The following is a 22,387-nucleotide window of genomic DNA, read 5'->3' as shown; positions in this document are numbered from 1 at the left end:
GGAAAGATGACAATGAGTTTTAATAGACCAGTCATTGCGGTAACATCTGCTAAATTCAGCTTTTCGGCTAGCTTCCTGCTTTGCTCATGTTTGATAGTTAACACAATTCCAAAACAACGTGCAAAGCATGTGAAATGTTATATATTGATAGTATATTCAAGCTCATATCATTTTTAAGTAATTAAAAATACATGTTTAGTTCCTGATGGTCAGTCCTGTGCAATTTCAGAATTTCATTTACCCCTGTATAATCCATACATTATTGTCTTTTTCTTTTTCTTCCACGTTTGATTTAATGGCAGCTCATAGGACTGGTAAAATGTTGTGAACACCAAACACAGCATATTTGAAGTCCCTAACACAAATCCTCCAGCACTACTAACAGCTCAGATGTTCACTCATGTTTATGCTAATAATAGTCTGAAAGACTAGAAACACCTCTTTTTTTTTCTTCAGATCACTGAAGCTGATTGCACACACACTCCGTAACTAAACCAGTTCATCTTTTAGACTAGTGTTTCTCAACAACGTACCTGTCCTTTGTCTCCCTACTGAAAAAAAACAGCTTAAACCAGCCTAGGCTGATGTCCAGCTTAAACCAGGCTGGTCAAGCTGGTTTTAGCTGGATTTAGCTGGTCATTTTCCAGCCTGACCAGCTAAGACCAGGCTGGAAATGGCTGGAAACCAGCATGGAAATGGCCAAAACCCCTCTAAAACCAGCCTGGTCAACCATCTTAAAACCAGCCAACCAGCCTAGGCTGGTTTAAGCTCGATTTTTCAGCAAGGCTGTCACACCCATTACATTAGCTTCTCAGCTAATGTTTACGTTTGCATTGTTTTTATATTTGCTAATTAAAAACACAGAACGTATTTTCAAGTGAAAATAGTTGACTTTACTCTTGTTTTTCAGATATTTTCGCCTATTATGTTTCTTAAATATCTCCAAATAGTATTTATTATACATTAAAAGAGTCAAAAACGGTCATACAACACTTTTAAGTTACAAATTCGCAGCTGATCAGGGGCCTCATGTAAGAAGACTTGCGTGGAAATCTTACTAAAACATTGCGTACGCACAAAGCTGTAAATGTGCGTACGCAGAAAAAAATTCAGATGTATGAAACACTGCGTACGCCGAATCTCACGCATATTCTGTTGTACATCTGAATGAACGTGAAACTGAGCGCAACATGCACGAGCGCAAAACCCCTCCCTGCCTCCTCCCCCGTATGAATATGTTAATGACTATGCTAATGGCAAAACCCAACGAAAAAGCAACGGCAAAATCAAGCAAGAAGAGAAACTTTGAACAGAATGTGAATTGGAGGTGCTGCTTTCAGAGGTAGACCGGAGAAAAGCGGTGTTATTTGCAAGTTTGTTCTCCGGAATTAACAACAAAAGAAAAAAATAGAGTGGGAGAGTTTAGCTGATGCGGTCAACACAGTTGGGTCTGAACATCGCACTGAGTGCATTAAAAAAAAAAACGAAATAGTGTGGTTTATATCTGTAAAATGTTGCAGCAGTCTTAACAGTCTCAGTGGCGCGTTCGTAAGACGTATGTGGTCATGTTTTGACACGTTCGAGCATGAACTCGGCTCGAATCCAGCGTCTGACGAACTCTTTCTTCTTTTGTTCCCAGCTACATATCAGATTTTGCCAACTATTCATCACGAGAAAGACAAGTAGGAATCATCAATAAGTTTGTGCATCATATTTTATTTGCACATTTATTGAATGGAAATGTTTCTGACTCACGCATGCAAATTCATCTTCAGATAGTGTCTTTATAGCAATGTGCGTGCGGGAGATCGCTCAGATTACATTGGGAAAACAGGCGACCGCTGCAAATTGTGCTTTAATGTTTAGCTGCTCAACTGTATGGTATGGAAACCTTATTTACCTGCTAGATGAACCCGTCTCATACAGCTGCCATTGCAAGGCTCAGACACTTTGTAGAGAGGAATTTAACACAACTGCCTCTAGGAGTCGCCAATGGAAATAAAACAGACAGAAAGCCTGCCAGAAAGCTGCCGTGAAGCTGCGCACATTCCCACGTTCAGTTCATTGTTAGTAAATCCAAACGTGAGCGATTCTGAGCGTGAAACCTGGCGTACGCAAAGTTTTTGTGCGTACGCAGCGTTGATACATGAGGCCCCTGATGCGTACTTTCATGCTTATTTTTTGTCTTGTGCTTGGCCCCGTAATCGCTGCTTGCAGCTATATTTTTATTACTTTTATTTAATTAACTTATAACACTAATGATTGATTATTTGGGAATCCCATTGCAGCTGATCATCAGGATGTCTCTGCCACGAACGCTGGGTGAACTGCAGCTCTACCGAGTTTTACAGCGAGCCAACCTGCTGATGTACTACGACACCTTCATCCAGCAGGGCGGCGATGATGTCCAGCAGCTGTGTGAGGCTGGCGAAGAGGAGTTTCTTGAGATTATGGCTCTTGTGGGCATGGCTACAAAACCCCTGCATGTGCGGCGATTACAGAAAGCGCTGCGCGACTGGGCATCAAACCCAACGCTATTCAACCAGCCACTGACCACCAATGTGGCTCCATGTGGAGTTCCTCTGCTTAGAATCGACAGTGCTGGCAGTGCCAACTCAACAATAATGGGTGCAAGAAAATCTATGAGCAACGGTCAACCAGGATCTCCATGTGAAAGAGAGGAAGTTGGCTCCTGCCTTACGCCGCTTAGAGAAAACAGTCCGAAAAGTCCCTGTTCGCAGGCATCTCCAATACCTCCAGACCACCATCTGTACAGGGAAAAGCTGTCCCCAATGGACTCTCACTGGCTCAGCCCTGAAATATACGGATCTGCAGATTTAGATGAAGATCAACCCGTGCCTCCTTTACCCTTTGCTTGTCATTCTCGTCTTCTGGGTCCACCAACGCCAACATCATCTTCATCATCCACTTTGGCTTCTCCGTGGCCTGGAGGTCAGCTGGATCCGGACACTATTAAAGCGGTGGAGGACAGCGTGGATCGGCTTCTGAGGACCATGCCGCAAGCCGATCAGACTGAGGTCAAGACGCTTTTGAGACTCAATAAGAAAATGGCCAAGACCGTGGGACACATTTTCAACCTGGAAGCTCAGGACAAGAGCAAAGAGGAGGAGATCCGCAAATACAGCCTGATCTACGGACGCTTCGACTCCAAGAGGAGGGAGGGGAAACAGCTCACACACCATGAGGTTTGTCTGTTTTGAAGTTGATTAAGGAGTTTGTATTGAGTTATATACAGAAAGTTTGAAGTAGCTTTTTAGAAATGTGAATTTTTAAGATTTTAGACGTTATTTAGATGTTATTTAGACGTTGTTTAGATTTATTTAGACTTTATTTAGATGTTATTTAGATGTTATTGAGATGTTATTTAGATTTATTTAGACATTATTTAGACATTATTTAAATGTTATTTAGACATTATTTAGACATTAATTAGATGTTATTTAGACGTTATTTAGATATTATTGAGATGTTATTTAGATGTTATTTAGAGGTTATTTAGATGTTATTGAGAAGTTATTTAGACATTATTTAGATATTATTTAGATGTTATTTAGAGGTTATTTAGATGTTATTGAGAAGTTATTTAGATATTATTTAGGATGTTATTGAGATGTTATTTAGAGGTTATTTAGATGTTATTGAGACGTTATTTAGACATTATTTAGACATTATTTAGATTTTATTTAGATGTTATTTAGATGTTATTTAGAAGTTATTGAGACGTTATTTAGATATTATTTAGACATTATTTAGATGTTGTTTAGACGTTATTTAGACATTATTTAAATGTTATTTAGACATTATTTATGTTTAAGGTTGGAAAGTGAAGTTAGGTGTTTGAGTGTGTAAATTACATATAAAGTCAATGCAAATGTGCAAATAGAGGGGAATTATCGATACATTGCATAAATGATGCAGATTGCATGGAATATGCCTCAATCACATCTACTAGGGCTGTAATGGATCACGGTTGATCCATGATTCGTACGGATCACAATCCATAGTTCACACATGTGACCCACAGATTAATACTTTTTTAAAACTTGTAGATAAATCCTAAATTTGTATTGATCACAGAGGATCGCCTCTCGCGTCATTGAAATCACATGTATTAAAGCATTTGGGCTTTCCTGTAAAATATAATCATGACTGAAGAAGTTGTGGTGAGTTATTGAGGATGTGGTGGGTTTCTTAGTTTATTAAAGGTGTTTTCTGTCACTGCTTGTTTAGCCTGCATAAATGCATTCAGTGTAAGCTGCACGATTAATCATTGAAAGATCGAGATCTCAACACCCACGCAACATAAATTATAAATGGTGCTGATTTGCAAATGCTTATTAATCCTTCTAATCGCTGCATTCAAATCTGTTTAAAAAATAAAAGTTTTACCTCTTCCCTACAGGGAAAAACAACAATCAAGAATGCATGATCATATGCTGTCATGGCTTTGCAGTCAAAAATGTGATTATAATTACAGTCATTGGGTCAAAAACAGCCCCGAACATAATGAAAGGGGAGTCAGTTTGAACAGTACACAAGAGTTGTGCTGTAAAATTAGCTTATTTCCAGTCACAGATGACCATTAAAGACCTGGTTCTCTTTTATTTCCTCTTTCAGATGCTCATCAACGAGGCGGCAGCTCAGTTCTGCATTCGAGACAATGCTCTGTTATTGCGCAGAGTCGAACTCTTCTCACTAGCGCGACAAGTGGCCAGAGAATGTGCCTACACGTCTACATTTAAACACCACAGGTGAGGATCACTTCTCTTATGAGTACACCTTATAGTTCACTTTAATGAGGTCTCATATATTGCTAAATACCAGTTGGCATTTCTGTGTGGAGTTTGCATGTTCTCCATGTGTTGGCGTGGGTTTCCTCTGTACAATCCAAACACTTGCGCTATAGGTGAATTGGATTAACTAAATTGGCCGTAGTGTATGAGTGTGTGTGTTTGAATGTGAGTGTATGGGGAATGATGATAAACACATTTGATTTCAGTATTTCATAGCACTCTAAACACACCCTCACGTCCTATTTGCTGTGTTTTCTGTTGACGTCTTTGATATATGAAGAAGCTTTAAAGTCCAATTTGGTAAAGATCCAAAGAAAGCTCTTGGAGGAGTTTTCTGGAAATTGAATCTGTGGGCTGCTTTTGACTTGGCACGAGCCCAGGAATCAGAAGGAAAGATAAGGATGCCAGTGGTTCACAACTTTTCCCACTCCCCCAGAAACCAATTATATATTGAATTAATTTAGCAGGAAATTGGCAATGTTGTATTTTTATTATACAGTATATGTTATTCTAATAGTTTTGCATTGCCTTCCACAATAACTGCCTTTGTTTTATTTGTTTGACTATAGGGTGCTTTTATAATATCTGGCAACCTTTCAAAAACCTTATTTGTTCTACATAATAGTTCCTCACATACTATTTACATGTATTCACAAAAAAAAAAGACTCAAAACTCTACTCTTTACGCCAGGTCGGACACTTTCTGTTTGTTAGGATCACAATAAGATCAATTTCAAAAACCTGAAGACTCTCAGAACTGTTATGAACAGCCGAAGTGTATACCAGTTTCAGTTTTTCATTGAAATTAGCGTCTTTTTTATGATTAATGCTCAACTTATTTCATCGCATGCTGAATTTTTTATTTTTGTCATCTCAGGACATACTCAGAGGATTGTTCTGCCTCCACCGAGTGTGCCGCTCAGAAGAGGATCAAGCTTGACGTGAGTAAATCAAGACATCAACAGTTTAACTAAAGTTTCGGGGAGATTGCAAATATTCATCAGCATTAGAAATGCGCAGTTTAAAGGTTCACAAAACCCTCGGGTACTTTTTTTGAGATGTTAACAGATGTGTGTGTGTTGAGCATCAGTTAGGACAATGTTAGCAGCTGTCAGCTTTAATTGTGGGGAAAACTGGATAATTTTGAGCTTTTGTCAGCTCATTTCAGCTTCTGTAGTGGTTTTCAATTTTTCTCTTAATGAATCAAATTCAGTCTGGAGATTATGAATTTCAGAAGAGTATACTTTATTGTCAACAACAAAGGAGAATTTTCAGGAGACCCCGAGTAGCATCTCTGTCTGAAAAATTCTCACTGATGTTCTGGCCTGCTTAAATACTCTTTTGCAACTGTTTTTCCCTTTGTTCTAATTTGTCACACAAGATCCCACCTAGGTTAACCCCTGACCCCAAATTCCACCTAGGTTAACCCCTGACCCAAACCTGGTAACTATATAACTTATCCATTTCTTGTGATATGGTAATTCTTCTAATGGTATGCAAGTCTAGAAGCAGATTATACACATACAATTTGAATATATAGATTAACTTCACACTTTAAAGAATATAAAATCCACTTCACTTCTGGGTTTAAAATAATTTTTGGGGCGGGATCAAAATCGAAGACGTATCGCAAAACTGCAAGTGCAAAGATGACGCGTCGGTTTCTCATTATTATTCATAGCGGAGATTTCTTATCCTATGAGAAGAGCCAGCTGCTTAATTATTCATGACTGCACGTGCTTTCTGAAGGCTAGACAGACCTGCCAGTGCCAAGCTGAGACACGGACCCACGGCACACAGTGTTTAGCTGTTCATGAAGGCTTGTATGTGTTTGTTTCCATGATCCACGGGGGTTTGTTGCATGTTTTTCCTCGCGATGCTGTCAGGGCCGATACAGCAAAGCTGTTTCTGTGCAGCAAGCATTTTTGTCGGGAGAGAAGTACGAGAATTAGAGAATGGCGGATGTTGTCTTTTATCAGTTCACATTTAGACACATCGCCATGCTGCTGTGTTTGCCTAAATCCTCCAGATTACCAGCAGGGCTAATGGTTAGACAGGGCAAGAGACCTGCAGCACTGAGTCTGCATTCAGACCATGGGATTGAGGGAGAAGTCCTCATTTATAGTCTTTATATGAACATGATTATCTTTATAATGATATAAATTGTGGTTGTCTGTATATGACATTACGAATAACAGATGTAGCAGGGCATTAAATCACTGTTTATTTCTTTGCATTTTAACTCTGTAAACTATAAAATCATGCATCTCCTCACGGTTTGGGTCTTATTTTGTGAGCCGACTGACAACAGTTGGTCACTCCCCTCCTTCTCCCCTGCTGGCCACGCCCACTCCTGCCCTTTGCTCTCAGAGCTCCACCCCCATTATGATGAATCTTTTGAAAAAATTGGGAGGTGGACCTGAACCGAAAGTGGGAGGTGTCATGGCCCTTTAAGGCCAAAGTGAATGTATTTATGTAATAAGTATTAATGAAATTTACTTCATTTTTCAAAGTGTCTCAAACAGAACAGAACAAGGACATTTTTTACAATGTTAAACATCACTTTGGAAATATTTTTAAAAAATATTTAAAATTTCACAGGAGGGTGAATAATCTGTCTTCAGCTGTATTAAATATTCTCAAATTGACAATAAAAAGAACGGGACCGAAATAAAGATGTACAAACGCAAAGATCTAAAGTGCTCAGCGAATGATTTCATTCATTTTCCTTTCAGCCTAGTCCCTTTATTAATCTGGGGTCGCCACAGCGGAATGAACCGCCAACTTATCCAGCATACGTTTTACGCAGCGGATGCCCTTCCAGCTGCAACCCATCTTTGGGAAACATACATTCACAATGAAGTGTTTGCTGTTTGCAGGTCACAGATTCTGACAGACTGTCGAAGGATCCAGCGGTCAACAGTGACGTCAGATCTACAGCAGACGACAACAGTCTTTCTGGAGAAAGTCTGGACAGTTTAACACAAGGTGAGGTGTGGGGTGGGACTTGGCATCAGATATTTTCCAGTGAGTTTACTGGAGACTCAGACAGAACGGATCAATTCAATCAGTGTGTTGTTTAATGGAGACTCTGCATTAGCATAGACAGCCCTGAGTGAGAAGCAGCCATCCGCCATTAGAGTTTTCACCTGCTGAAGATAATGTCACACAAATGCACAGCGACAGAAGTCTCCATAGACTAATGCATTCTCACACATTTTACATTTTCTTTTTTTACCACAGAGATAACTTTAGTCCTGTTTTGAATCTGCCACTATGCTGACACACAGGCATCTGTAGCTCCGCCCTCTTTTGAAAAATCACATTTCAATTTAAAGCGACAGTCACCAAAACGCCACAATTAGGATCAAAGCCTAAAAGGGGCAGATTATTACAGTTATAAAACATTATTCATGTGGTATTTTGAGCTGAAACTTCACATACATGCTCTAGAGACACCAGAGACTTATCTTGCATCTTGTAAAAAGGGGCAGAATAGGTCTCCTTTAAGGTGTTGAGTATAGGGCGAACAGTAAAACCTGTAATTATATATAATATAGGGCCCTAATATCAACCCAGGCTCATTCTGAAAATGTAGTCCCCTGGACGTTTCTGGAGACCGCGAAATACATCCTGGGAGGTACGTATTTGTGCAGTTTTTGCCGTTGGCGCCCGCAGTGTTCTCGCGTAAACCCACCGGGAGGCCGCTGTCAAGTGACCGTCTGTCCAACTGACTGAATGATTGGGCGACCGGCGAATCCCACCCTCCTCCTCCTTCCGTAAACCCAACCGGTTTTACCGATTGACCCGCCCGCCTATTTACTTCCCTAAACCCAAGCAACGATTTACAAAAGCCGTCCAGATATAGAAAAGCCCTCGTCTGATTTTTACCCCGTTTTCGGATTTTACCACATTCTCGCCCTGTTATGAACTCGTTCACTTTATTTTTTGGATTCTGTTTTTGTCTTACCTAATTTCTGGAACCGCTTTTCCCTGGACTCAAACCCGGTCGTCGTGGTCAGCTCCTCTCAGCGTCTCAATGAGCGAACCTGAGAAACTGGTTGCGTCGGGAAAGCCCTCCACACATAGGTGAGCTGTCAGCCGGCGAGTGCGAAAAGGAGCGGCGTCACACCGGCCCGTAGCTTCCGCTTAAAAAAATAAATTCAGCCATAAGTACCTCCGGCTACATAAATCGCGATCTCCAGAAACGTCCGCGGGTCTACATTTTCAGAATGAGCTTGGGTTGCCTAATATACACCCAGCACAATAAGACACAAAGGTGTGTATGGGGCGATTTGTTGCTATTTTCAGACCAGCGCCACTCTAATTTTCACATTTTGCACCATGTTGTTTAAATAGCAAATGTATTTTTTGCTCATGGGTGTGCTGGACTATAAAGGAGGTGTGTTAAGGCACGTTGTTGATGCATTGCTATATTAAGGAACTGAAATAGACCGCACAATTGACCAACTTAAAGCTGCTCTAAAGTTCAGTACAGAGCGCGTTAGTTATGCGCCTATGCAGGTCCAAACATTTATACATTGCTTAATACACACAGGATGGACAGCAACACACAAATATCTTTACATATAAATATAAAAACCACTGCCTCTATGCCTTATTCACCTCGGGGGGGGGGGGGGGGGGGGGGGGGGGGGGGGGGTTGGAGTTTTAGTTTATTCATGACAACTTGCATTTTTATTATAATTTTATTATAATTATTATTATTATTATTATTATTATTAGCAGATTGTGGGCTTTTAGTTTATTCATGACAATTTGCATTTTTATTATAATGTTATTATTATTATTATTATTATTATTATTAGCAGTATTATTTATTATAAGCTTATTTATATTTGTTTTGTTAAAATCGAGTTTAGATTTGTCCAGCTGTGGGGTTTTGGAGACGTCTGCATCAGCACATGGGGCATAAGAACAGGATGTGTTTTTGAATATTGACCACACTTCCTTATTATTGTTCATTTATTCCTTTGCTGGAAATTAGAACAGAATTTAGAAATAGTTTTGACACAAATCTTTGCGCTTAACAAACTAAATTAAATATGTTTGAAAAAAAAGTACAGGAGTAAAGAGTAAAAATAAAGTAAAGAGAAAGTAAAGAGGCTGAATGGAGGAGGCTCGTTCTTTATCCTCTTGCTGCAGATGCTCTGTTTAACTGTTTTCTCGCTAGTGAAGCGTTCTGTTTTCACACCTAAAGTCCATCATGTAAATAGAAAATGTGCCATGGAGTGACGCAACTGACTCTTAAAGGGAATGGGAGATGAGACTCTGATTGATTTAATGCATGTTATGCTCAAAACACACCCAGAACTCATTAAGAGAATAAGCACACCCTGTTAGACCATGCGCTGGGGCGCAATGCGTATTTTTCTGTCCTTAAAATAGCAAGTGGATTCGGACACACCCTTAATGCTTTTGCGCTTTAGACTTTGCGTCTAGATCATTAAAATAAAGCCCATAAATTGTTATTTTTAAAAAAAAGGAGATGTTTAAGTGCCTAAAACACACACAATCCATAAATGTATATGGATGGAGACATAGCCATTGATTTACTGCTTGCAAAATCCAACTGCTTGCCAAAATGTAACTTCCAACCCATCATTTGTCCTTTTTTCATTATGTGTTGCATTTAGTGCATGTGTCAAAATGTTCAGTATCACTTTACTTGAAGAGGTGCCATGCCATGATTGTGAATGAGATTGTACGCATGCTTACGACAACCGTTATTGAGTGTCATTTGCTCAGTTATGTCATTTTAAATGCAAAGATGATACTGTTTGACAACTTGACATGAACAAATACAACAAAGCAGTCTTCATCTTTGTCATGACAACTTGACATCAGCAAGACAACATAACTTGTCATAAATCTGTCATAAACATGATTGTCGTGATGAGGCATTATAAGCGTGTCATGAATATTTTTCTGATTACGTTTTCACTGTATTTGCCATTAAAATGTCTCATTAAAAGGGTCATTACTCTGTGGAATTATAATTAAGAGCATCATTAAAAACAAATTTAGCTTGTACCACTGTAGTTATATTAATGACAGGCTTTTAAAAATAATGACATACTTATAATGACTTCATCATGACGATCATGTTTATGAAGGATTTATGACAAGTTTTGTTGTCTTCGTAATGTCAAGTTGTCATGACAAAGACATAAACAGCTTGTGATGTGTTTATGTCAAGTTATCATAACAAACACTGTCATCTTTGCATTTAAAATGACATAACTGAGCGAGGCAGCATTGTGGCTCAGTGGTTAGCTCTGTCGCCTCACAGCAAGTAGGTTGCTGGTTTGAGTCTCGGCTGGGTCAGTTTCCCCCACAATCCAAACACATGCACTATAGGTGAATTGATGAACCAAATTGGCTGTAGTGTACGAGTGTAAATAAGTGTGCATGGGTGTTTCCCAGTAGTGGGCTGCAGCTGGAAGGGCATCCGCTGTGTAAAACATAAGCTGGATAAGTTGGCGGTTCATTCCACTGTGGCGATCCCTGATGAATAAAGGGATTAAGCCGAAGAAAATTGAGTATATAACTGAGCGAATGACACTTAACAACAGTTGTTATAAGCATGCATAAAATCTCATTCACTTTCATGACATGTGACGTCATGGTTATAAAGGTCTTGTAAAGGTGTCCATTCACTCCCTCATTGCCTCAGAATTCATTGTTTGTCTGTCTCTGTGTGTGTTGATAGATCTGAGTCCTCAGTGTCAGGCGTCCTCGTCCCCTCACCCCCTCCCCGAAACCAGCCTCATCACCTGGAGTCGGACGCTCATGCAACAGACACTCATGGATGAGGGCCTCAGATTGGCTAGAATGGTGTCACGTGACCACGCCAGCAGAGTCAGCCTAGGGTCAGAAAAGAGACAGATTTCAGGTGAATACTAGAGTTCTGTCATCTCTCATACAACACCACCAGCCATGCTTTTCTTAGCTCACATTGCTAGTTTTGTGGTAAACATTTCATCTGTGCATGTCATTAAGAATCAAACAAATAATTTGCCCTTCTAATCTTCAACTAAAATCTGAAAATGCACTTCCTGTTTGTTTTTAGTTAAATTTTCAGATTAGGTCTGTCTGAGGTATTGGGTGTGGCCAACATATTTAACCACGCCCCTTCAGCTGTCAGTTTTGACAACAAACAGTAATGCTAAGCAGGAGGAGGAGTCTGTTAGGTTATAATAACTCTCCGCAAACTCTTTTCCCTTTCCTTTAATGAAACACCTACTTTATTGATAAATTTTCTAATAAATATTCAGTTCCTCTAGAAACTGCACGACAAAATTGTGGATGGGCCCAGGACAGGTCAATCAGTAAAACCGGTTAGGTTTAGGCAAGGAGGAGGGTGGGTCGGCCGATTGGCCGGTCGCTCAGTCAATCATTTAGTCAGTCGGACAGACAGCACGGCGGATTCGCGAAAACAAAAACTGCACAAACACGTACTTCTTTTACGTATTTTGCGGTCTCCAGAAACGTCCGCGGGACTATGTTTCCAGAATGAGCCTGGGTTGAATATATGGGAGTCTTTTTCATGCATGATAGACGCAAATAAAAAAACGACCTTTTGCGCGATGTGATAATACCTCGAAGTTTTACCCTTTAGCAGTCACGGAGGTAGGACACCAGATGCGCCTCTCGGCCCCGTACCACGCAGCACCATGAATTTAAAAATTCTAAACATAGATTTCTATCAGGGTACACACACCAGCGCTGCAAGTCGACAGCTGTCTGCGGCGCCCATCTATAACTCAGGACTCTGTTCACTCTGATCGCCATCTGAATAGTTTAATTTTAAGTAACATGCGTATGTGCTTGTCCGGCGAATGATACTTCCAACCATCATATTCACACCGCATCTGGGGCCTCATGTACGAAGACTTGCGTGGAAATCTTACTAAAACATTGCGTACGCACAAAGCTGTAAATGTGTGTACGCAGAAAAAAATTCAGATGTATGAAACACTGCATACGCCGAATCTCACGCATATTCTTTTGTACATCTGAATGAACGTGAAACTGAGCGCAACATGCACGAGCACAAAACCCCTCCCTGCCTCCTCCCCCGTATGAATATGCTAATGACTATGCTAATGGCAAAACCCAACGAAAAAGCAACGGCAAAATCAAGCAAGAAGAGAAACTTTGAACAGAATGTGAATTGGAGGTGCTGCTTTTGAGGTAGACCGGAGAAAAGCGGTGTTATTTGCAAGTTTGTTCTCCGGAATTAACAACAAAAGAAAAAAATAGAGTGGGAGAGTTTAGCTGATGCGGTCAACACAGTTGGGTCTGAACATCGCACTGAGTGCATTTAAAACAGAAATAGTGTGGTTTATAACTGAAAAATGTTGCAGCACCCTTAGCAGTCTCAGTGGCGCACCTCATAAGACGCATGTGATCATGTATTGACACGTTCGAGCATGAACTCGGCTCGAATCCAGCGTCTAATGTATTCTTTCTTTTTTTCCCCGCTACATATCAGATTTTGCCCACTATTTATCAAGAGAAAGACAAGTAGGAATCATCAATAAGTTTGTGCATCATATTTTATTTGCACATTTATTGAATGGAAATGTTTCTGATTCACGCATGCAAATTCATCTTCAGATAGTGTCTTTATAGCAATGTGCGTGCAGTAGATTGCTCAGATTACATTGGGAAAACAGGCGACCGCTGCAAATTGTGCTTTAATGTTTAGCTGCTCAACTGTATGGTATGGAAATCTTACATACCTACTATATGAACCCGTCTCATACAGCTGCCATTGCAAGGATCAGACACTTTGTAGAGAAGAATTTAACACAACTGCCTCTAGGAGTCGCCAATGGAAATAAAACAGACACGCACAAAAAATGTGCGTACGCCTGCCAGAAAGCTGCCGTGAACCTGCGCACATTCCCACGTTCAGTTCATTGTTAGTAAATCCAAACGTGAGCGATTCTGAGCGTGAAACCTGGCGTACGCAAAGTTTTTGTGCGTACGCAGCGTTGATACATGAGGCCCCTGGTGTGCAACCCGCTTCAGAAGACTGGAACTTCATGTATAAGGCAGCACTCATGCCTCATCACAAAGGGGCAAACAAAACTGACATTTAGCCTACAATCCTTGCACAACCTACAGTTGTATCTGTTATCTCTCTCTTTTGGTAGTACCCAACTTAAATGTGAGATTTTAGAAACCAGATCTAAATTTATCGAAAACGGTCGGGTCGGACAGAAAATTATTTTAATCAGGCAGCGGTTGAACAAAGAATATACGGAGGGAGTGGTCGGGTGCGGAATAAAACCTTGCGGGAGCGGGACTAAAAAATCAGTCCTGTGCAGACCCCTAGTGTGATTGGCTCCTTAATCTATTGTGATAATTCCACAGTTGCTATAGTAACAAAACAACTATCGTAATGTAAACAAATGATCCAAGACTACAGAAAAGAACAGACCATTTTGAGGGATGTAAACAACAACAATTGTCCTAATCTATTTCCTGTATTACATTTTTTATTTCCATAGCTTCCAAAATGTCCATATATTCATAAATAAGGTTATGATAACATTAAGATACCATTTAACTGTCTCTTGTTGTGGTTACGAAATAGTTCAGGCAGAAAATGTTCATGGGTCAATGACATCGCCACATTGACATGGTCCATACTGTAAAAAGCTATATTAGTTTTGGATTGTCTACAAAACAAACCACTCTTATACAATGGCTTGCCTAATAACCCGAACTTAACCTTATTAACCTAGTTAAGCCTTTAAATGTCACTGTAAGCTGAATACTAGTATCTTGAAGAACATCTAGTCTAATATTATTTACTGTCATCATGACAAAGACAAAATAAATCAGTGATTAGAGATGAGTTATTAAAACTATTATGATTATGAAAATACTGCGATGTCAGGTTTATCTAACATCGTGCAGCACTGGTGGTGTGTGTGCTGTAGCTGGTCTTCAGTGCTGGCATGAATCAGACAGTATGAAAAAGCGAGATGTGAAGAGGACGAGTGTACGGGCGGAGGGGGCCGCAGGAAGTGATGCGTGGGTGAGAAATCGGAGCCCCTCGTCCCCGTCTGACGTCAAAGCGCATCAGTGTGCGGACGGATGGAGGGATGGATGGATGGATGGAGAGAATAGAGGGGGTGAACGAGTGGGAGGGAGTGAGAAGGGCGTCGCTTTGACTCACAGAGACGGAGTAAAAATAAACCATGTGGGCAGAGAAAGGATGCAGTGTCTCTCTCTCTCTCTCTCTCTCTTTAATGAGCAAACACTAATGCTTCACTTCAGTCAAACTCACAGAAATGAGCTTTTTGTGTGTGTGTGTGTGTGTGTGTGTGTGTGTGCGCCAATAATTTGTTGTTCATTTCATTGCGCTGTCAGTCATGTTGTGCTCATTTCTCTGCGTACAGTTGTAGTCAGAATTATTTGCCCTCCTGTATATTTTTCTCCTTAATTTCTGTTTAATGAAGAGATTTTTTTCAGCACATTTCTAAACATAATAGTTTTAATAACTCAGTTCTAGTTGATTTCTATTATCTTTACCATGATGACAGCACATAATATATGACTGGATATTCTTCAAGACACTAGTATTCAGCTTAAAGTGACATTTAAAGGCTTAACCAGGCTAATTAGGGTAAAGTTAGGGTAATTACGCAAGTCATTGTATAACAGTGGTTTGTTCTGGAGACAATCCAAAACTAATATTGCTTAAGGGGGCTAATAATATTGACCTTACAATGATTTAAAAAAAAATTAAAACTGCATTTATTCTAACCGAAATAAAACAAATTAGACATTTTTTCCAGAAGAAAAATAATTATAGGAAATACTGTGACAAATTCCTTGCTCTGTTAAACATCATTTAAGAAATATTTGAAAAAGAAAATAAATAAAAGCCTCTGATGAATAAAGGCACTAAGCTGAAGGAAAGTTAATAATTAAATGTAGGTATAATTGTAAATGATATAACTAGATAGAACTAAATATATATATATAAAATAAAATAAAAATAAAACAAAAAAACGATGATATATAAAACCCTTTAAAAAATAAAAATAACTTTTTACAATAATAAAATATTGTAAAAAAGTGTATATATAGAGAGTGTATAAAAAATATATATGTATATATATAAGTATAAATATTACAGTAAAAATAAAGAAAATGGTCGACGCCAGTGGTGTAGTGGTTAGGGCGTCGACACATGCACTCCTGCGCCGATCCTTCCCCTCTCTCTGCTCCCCATGCTTTCCTGTCAATTCTCTCTACTTTCCTATCCAATAAAGGTGAAAACCCCGAAAAAAATTAAAAAATAAAGAAATAAAAAAATAAAGAAAATGATGAAAAATTAAATGTTATTTATTTATTATTATTATTATTTATTTATAGTAAAACTGGCCATTTTTGCTTGCCTAATATTGCTTAAAGGGGGTAATAATATTGATCTTAAAATGGCTTTAAAAAAATTAAAAACTGCTTTTATTCTAGCCAAAATAAAACAAATAAGACTTTTTCCAGAAGAAAAAATATTATAGGAAATACTGTGAAAAATTCCTGAATTTGTTTAACACCATTTGGGGAATATTTGAAAAAGAAAATAAATAAGCAAATAAATTCACAGGAGGGCAAATCATGTTGACTTCCACTGTATGCATGAGTTTTAAGGGGGCAGTTCACACCAAATATAAAAATTCTGTGATCATTTACTTATCCTGCAATTATTTCAAAAGCTTTTTGAGTTTACTTCTTCTGTTGAGCACAAAAGGAGAAGTTTTGAGGAATGTTGGAAACTAGAACCCATTTATTTCAATCATAGTTTTTTTACTGCTATGGAAATCAGTGGTGTAGGTTTTCCAAATTTTCAAAAAGTCTCCAGAAATATTTTACTGGCCTTAAAACAGAATAATTGTTTTTTCATTAAAAAGAGGGGAGGATAAAACTGTGAAAACATGTCCATTTGCAGTTTTTAGTTTGATTATGTATTATAAAAGTCTGATGACACGGTGGCTCAGTGGTTAGCACTGTCACCTCACAGCAAGAAGATCGCTGGTTCAAGTCCCGGATTTGTCAGTTGGCATTTTTGTGTGGAGTTTGCATGTTCCCCCCGTGTTGGCGGGTGCTTCGGTTTCCCGCAGAGTCCAAACACATGCGCTTTTGAATTGAATGAGCTAAATTGTCTGTAGCGTATGAACGTGAATGAGTGTGTATGAGTGTATTTAAGTACTGGGTTGCAGGTGGAAGGGCATACGCTGTGTAAAACATATGCTGGAGTAGTTGGTGGTTCATTCCACTGTGGCAACCTCTGATAAATAAAACGACTAAGCCGAAGGAAAATTATTGAATAATTAATTGTAGGTATAACTGTGTATGATTTACCTATATAGAACAAAAAATAAATATAAAAAAATGGTGATATATAAAACCCTTAAAAAATACAAAATAAAAACTTTTTACAGTAATAAAATATTGCAAATATATATATATATATATATATATATATATATATATACTGTGTGTGTGTGTATATATATATATATATATATATATATATATATATATATATATTTTTTTTTTTTTTTTTTAATTTATTTATGTATTTATTTATTTATTGTAATACTGGCAATTTTGATCCGAAAAATATTGCTTAGTTGGGCTAATAATATTGATCTTAAAATGGTTTAAAAAAAAAATCTAAGCTGCTTTTATTCTAGCCAAAATAAAATAAATAAGACTTTCTCCAGAAGACAAAATATTATCGGAAATACTCTGAAAAATTGCTGAATCTGTAAAAAATTATTCCGGGAATATTTTGGCAATATTTGAACTTCAGCTGTATAATAGAAATTGACATCTGATACTGTGTCGGACTGCACTCGTTTCCCATCTTGAAAAGCAATGTAAATGTAAATGTTGTTTATTGTGCTAGAGATGGAGGAGAGGGCATCCGAGAGGAGAAGTCTGAGTACCAGAAGCAGCAGTCCAGCAAACACCAAAGATGATCCATGATAACCAGCAGTCCTTCAGTCCCCATGACGATCTCAGGTCTCTCCAAGCCGTGTGTGTGTGTGTTCACTTCACTGTTCATCATGCCAGGGTAAAGCTGCAGTCAAAGAATAACAATGGAATCTGCATTTGTTCGATGTGCTTTAAGGTAATTGATGATGGTTTATCATCCATTAAAGGAACACTCCAATGTACTGCCACATTACAAGGTTTTTGTAGCGAAAAGTACAACACCGACCCAGACAATGCAGCACTTTAAACCATTAAAACTTTTAATAAAGTCACTTTTTCAATCTCTTCGAGGTTAAAAAGTTGTTAGAACAAAGATCAAGATCCCATAATGCAACTCAAAGTATAAATAAATAGTATAGTCAATAAATATTATTCACAAAATACAGAAAACTGTCGACACCTCTCTAGGCTGGAGACTCTAAACTGGAAGCAGTTTGAGTGTTATAAATACATCACTTTCTTTAGTCAAGTTGCTTTGACATACCAATAAATATGGTGCTAATTTGGTGTCGAGTAGTTTAGAAAATGAACCTGCATCTGTATCTGTTACCTGAAGCTTCATTCATTAGTCTAGATGACATGCTAGTCTTCTTGATTTGTTGTTTTAATCCAACTGATCACAATGCTACAATAAACATACACTATACTGCCAAAATCTTGGGGAAATCTGCCTTTACATGCACGTCCTGAAATTGAATGACATCCCTGTCTTTATCCGTAAGGTTTGATAATAAGTTGGCCTACCCTTTTAAGCTTGAACTCTCTAGAGATGTGTGTCTGGAGGAGCATTTGTGAGGTCAGACGCTGATTTTAGCCTGGGTCAAAGTCTCTGGTCTAATTTATTCCCGAGGTGTTCATTTGGGTTAAAGTCAGGACTCCGTGCAGGCCAGTCTATTTTTATCCCCAACAAAAATCCATGTCTATATGGATCTAGGCTTGTTGACTAGTGAGTGTTCATGTTGAACAGGAATCCCCATTCCCAATCTATTCCTATAAAGTTGGGAGCATGACATTGTCTAAAATGTGTTGGTATGCTGAAGCATCACCAGTTATTTTCATCAGAACTAAAGGCATGGTTCAGTATGGCTCAGTTTTAGGGGCTGGTCCACTGCTCTGTAACTTTTTTAGTACCACATCCGGTGAGGTTTCAAGCAGGTTGTACCATTACCAAAACATGACATGTACACACTGCTGCTAATCACTGATTGGTCAGAGATTTTCAATTTCACTTCAGTGTGTGAGTCTGGCTTGAATAAGTTCCATGTATTTTTACCATTCTTTCCTGTGGTATAGCTAACTGATTTTTAAATAGCCAACTTTGGTGAAAGGTATTAAACATATGCACTATATTGCCAAAACCTTTGGAAAATCATTTGTGAAGTCAGGAACTGCGTTTGGTTGTGAAGGCTTGTCTCACAGTCTAATTCAGCCCAAGTCGTTCATTTGGGTTAAGGTCAGGACTCTATGCAGGCCAGTCCATTTTTTCACATCAAACTCACTCATGCATGTCTATATGGACCAAGGTTTGTTCACTAGTGAGTGTTCATGTAGAACAGGAATCCCCATCTGTTCCATAAACTGGTCCAAAATAAAGTTAGAAGCATGACATTGTCTAAAACAGGGGTGTCAAACTCAATTCCTGGAGGGCCGAAGCCCTGCACAGTTTAGTTCCAACCCTGCTCCAACACACTTACCTGTAGGTTTCAAACAAGCCTGAAGGACTCAATTAGTTTGATCAGGTGTGTTTAATTAGGGTTGGAACTAAACTGTGCAGAGCTGCGGCCCTTTTGGAACAGAGTTTGACACCTGTGGTCTAAAATGTGTTGGTATGCTGAAGCATCACCAGTTATTTTCATCAGAACTAAAGGCATGGTTCAGTACAGCTCGGTTTTGGGGGCTGGTCCACTGCATTCTGTACTTAGTACCTGGAACTTATTTTAGTACTACATCAGGTGAGGTTTCAAGCAGGGGTCCGTTCTTCGTACGTGGATTACTCAATTAGCTGGATTTGGATATTGACGATTTGACACAATCCAGGATCGTTTCGTTCTTCAAAGCTGATCCGAGAGTTGTTGTCATAGCAACAGTTCTGCTAGGTCAAACCTGATCGGGAGTAGGTTCAATTCATATAAACAGGATTAGATCAGCTCAGTTTATGCAAAGATAATACAGAAAGTATGTTCCAAATACTGATATTTTCTTACAGTAGTAGTTATACTACTAATAGTAGTATAACTACTAATAGTAGTATAGTTATACACTTGGGAAAATGGTACATATTTTCTAACTATATATATAAAGTTATAGTCATTAATAAAATAAATAAAGTTATACATATTAATAAAACTTATGCAATCTGCACCCTCGAAATGAAAGTACAAAGATTGCCACCTGGTGGTGCAAAGAGAAAACTTATTGATATGAACGTTTTAGATCGCTTTAGTACAAATTGTGTGATAGAAATGCAGAATATGTGACTTTTTTTTAAAGCAATAATACATTTATGCAGTCATATACATGTTTTGATAGTTAATAGTGATTTGATGCTTCACAAAAGTTGCAGACGCCTTTAACAATATCAAAATGCTTTTGTAAACATCCAGTTATTCTTTACACCGATTAAAAAACGGCTACTATAATATAGACAATATTTTCTAAATGTAGAACTAAATACACTGATTTGCATTGAAATACATGATGAATACTCTTGACACATGAAAGTGTAAAGCCTGCAGCTCAAAACAAATGTGGAAGGTTATCGCGTGTCATATTTAACAAGCCGTTTACTGCTAATTTGATGTAATTTTGCTCACATGGATAATTGAATATTAATCAGATGATGTCATTAGGCTGCTGTGCCGTCAGCCAATCGTTGCATTGCTGATCATGATTTCGAGGATCGATAGATCTGTCCTTCACAACACACGCAGCGATCTCAGATCAGTTTATCCAGACATTCTAATCTGATTTGCGAACTTGTTTGAAGAACCAAATTAGCGAGAGATCAGTTATCAAGATTAACAGATCCGGGATCTGCCAAATCATCTTAGATCATTTAAGCGAGGTACGAAGAACAGACCCCAGGTTGTACCATTACCAAAACATGACATGTACACACTGCTGCTGATCACCGATTGGTCAGAGATTTTCAATTTCACTTCAGTGTGTGAGTCTGGCTTGAATAAGTTCCATGTATTTTTATAAGTCTTTCCCGTGGTATAACTAACTGATTTCAAGCTAGCCAACTTTGGTGAAACATACACACTACATTGCCAAAACCTTTGGAAAATCTGCCTTTACATGCACTTCCTGAAATTTAATGACATCCCAATCTTTATCCGTAGGGTTTATTATTAAGTTGGCCCCCCCTTTTTAGCCTTTTTAGTCTAATTCAGCCCAAGTCGTTCATTTGGGTTAAAGTCAGGCCTCTGTGCAGGCCAGTCCATTTTTTCCACATCAAACTCACCCATGCATGTCTATATGGACCTAGGTTTGTTCACTAGTGAGTGTTCATGTAGAACAGGCTCAGCTTTAGGGGCTTTTCCACTGCATTCTGTACTTAGTACCTGGAACTTATTTAAGTTTACCATTACCAAAACATGACATATACACAATGCTGATCACTGATTGGCCAGAGATGATGGGTATTGATTTTGTTCCACGTATTTTTATCACTCTATCCCATAATATGACCAATTGATTTCTTTATAGTCAACTTTGATGAAAGGTGTTGAGCCATTTTAAATGTTGAAATGTTCACTTATGGCCATGGAAGAGATTGAAGACTTGAATTCAGTGATATGGTGGGCTGTCCCAAAAACATTAGTCAATACAGTGTATAAACCGCTGAAATACTTTATTGTGTACAGAGAGCAAAATGTTTTATCTTATGGATTTTATTATTAATGTGTGAGCTCCTGAACTCATGGACTCTTGAGATCGCTGACACTAGTTACTCATGCAGTGAATATTAACAGAAATTCTTAATGTTTGTACTTTTTGGAGATTTCGGAAGTAATAAACCATAGGATGATTAGTATTCTCACTGTTTAAAGGTCGAATGCCTTTAATAGTGTCTGTATTCAGTATTGTCCGTTATTACAAATGCATATGTGGCCTCTTCAATGACAGATTATTTATTTTGTTAATTCCTCAATAAATTATATTGCCTCACATTTATTTCTTTAGATTGTTACATTCATTTAAGAACAACTCGCTCGCTTTTTTGCATTAAAAGTCTTTCGTGTCCTTTAAATAGTCACAGCACTGTTTGTGAACATGCATATGCATATGTGTATTTTAAGTTACGGTCTCCTTTCTGACACACTGATCCGACACCCACACATCTCAGCAAAGCAGACAGATGAAGCCCGTGATTCACCGGCTCTCATTTCATCTTCATCATCATCATCTTCCTCAGTCTCACAGATGGAAAACCTGAAAAAACATTCATTTACACTCACCGGCCACTTTATTAGGTACACCTGTCCAGCTGCTCATTAACACAAATGTCTAATCAGCCAATC

The 22,387-nt window shown here is 38.5% G+C and overlaps 1 protein-coding gene across 6 annotated transcripts in view; it reads left to right on the top strand.

Annotated features, from left to right (window-relative positions):
* nab2 (NGFI-A binding protein 2 (EGR1 binding protein 2)) overlaps positions 1-22,040 on the top strand; it is a 24,019-nt gene extending 1,979 nt beyond the window's left edge. Inside the window, exons 2-9 of one of the 6 annotated variants that reach the window (XM_087271668.1) lie at positions 2,289-3,206; positions 4,639-4,772; positions 5,692-5,755; positions 7,694-7,802; positions 11,548-11,730; positions 17,773-19,148; positions 19,615-19,831; positions 20,946-22,040. In XM_087271668.1, coding sequence (XP_087127794.1) covers positions 2,301-3,206; positions 4,639-4,772; positions 5,692-5,755; positions 7,694-7,802; positions 11,548-11,730; positions 17,773-17,852 — 1,476 coding nt within the window. In that variant the 5' untranslated portion in view covers positions 2,289-2,300 and the 3' untranslated portion in view covers positions 17,853-19,148; positions 19,615-19,831; positions 20,946-22,040. 6 annotated transcript variants of the gene reach the window in all.
* Positions 22,041-22,387: the final 347 nt, after the last annotated feature.

This window comes from Danio rerio, chromosome 11 (assembly GCF_052040795.2).
Source record: "Danio rerio strain M-AB ecotype USA chromosome 11, GRCz13ab, whole genome shotgun sequence".
NCBI classification, from domain to species: domain Eukaryota; kingdom Metazoa; phylum Chordata; class Actinopteri; order Cypriniformes; family Danionidae; genus Danio; species Danio rerio.
This window is presented reverse-complemented; position numbering and strand designations above follow the sequence as displayed.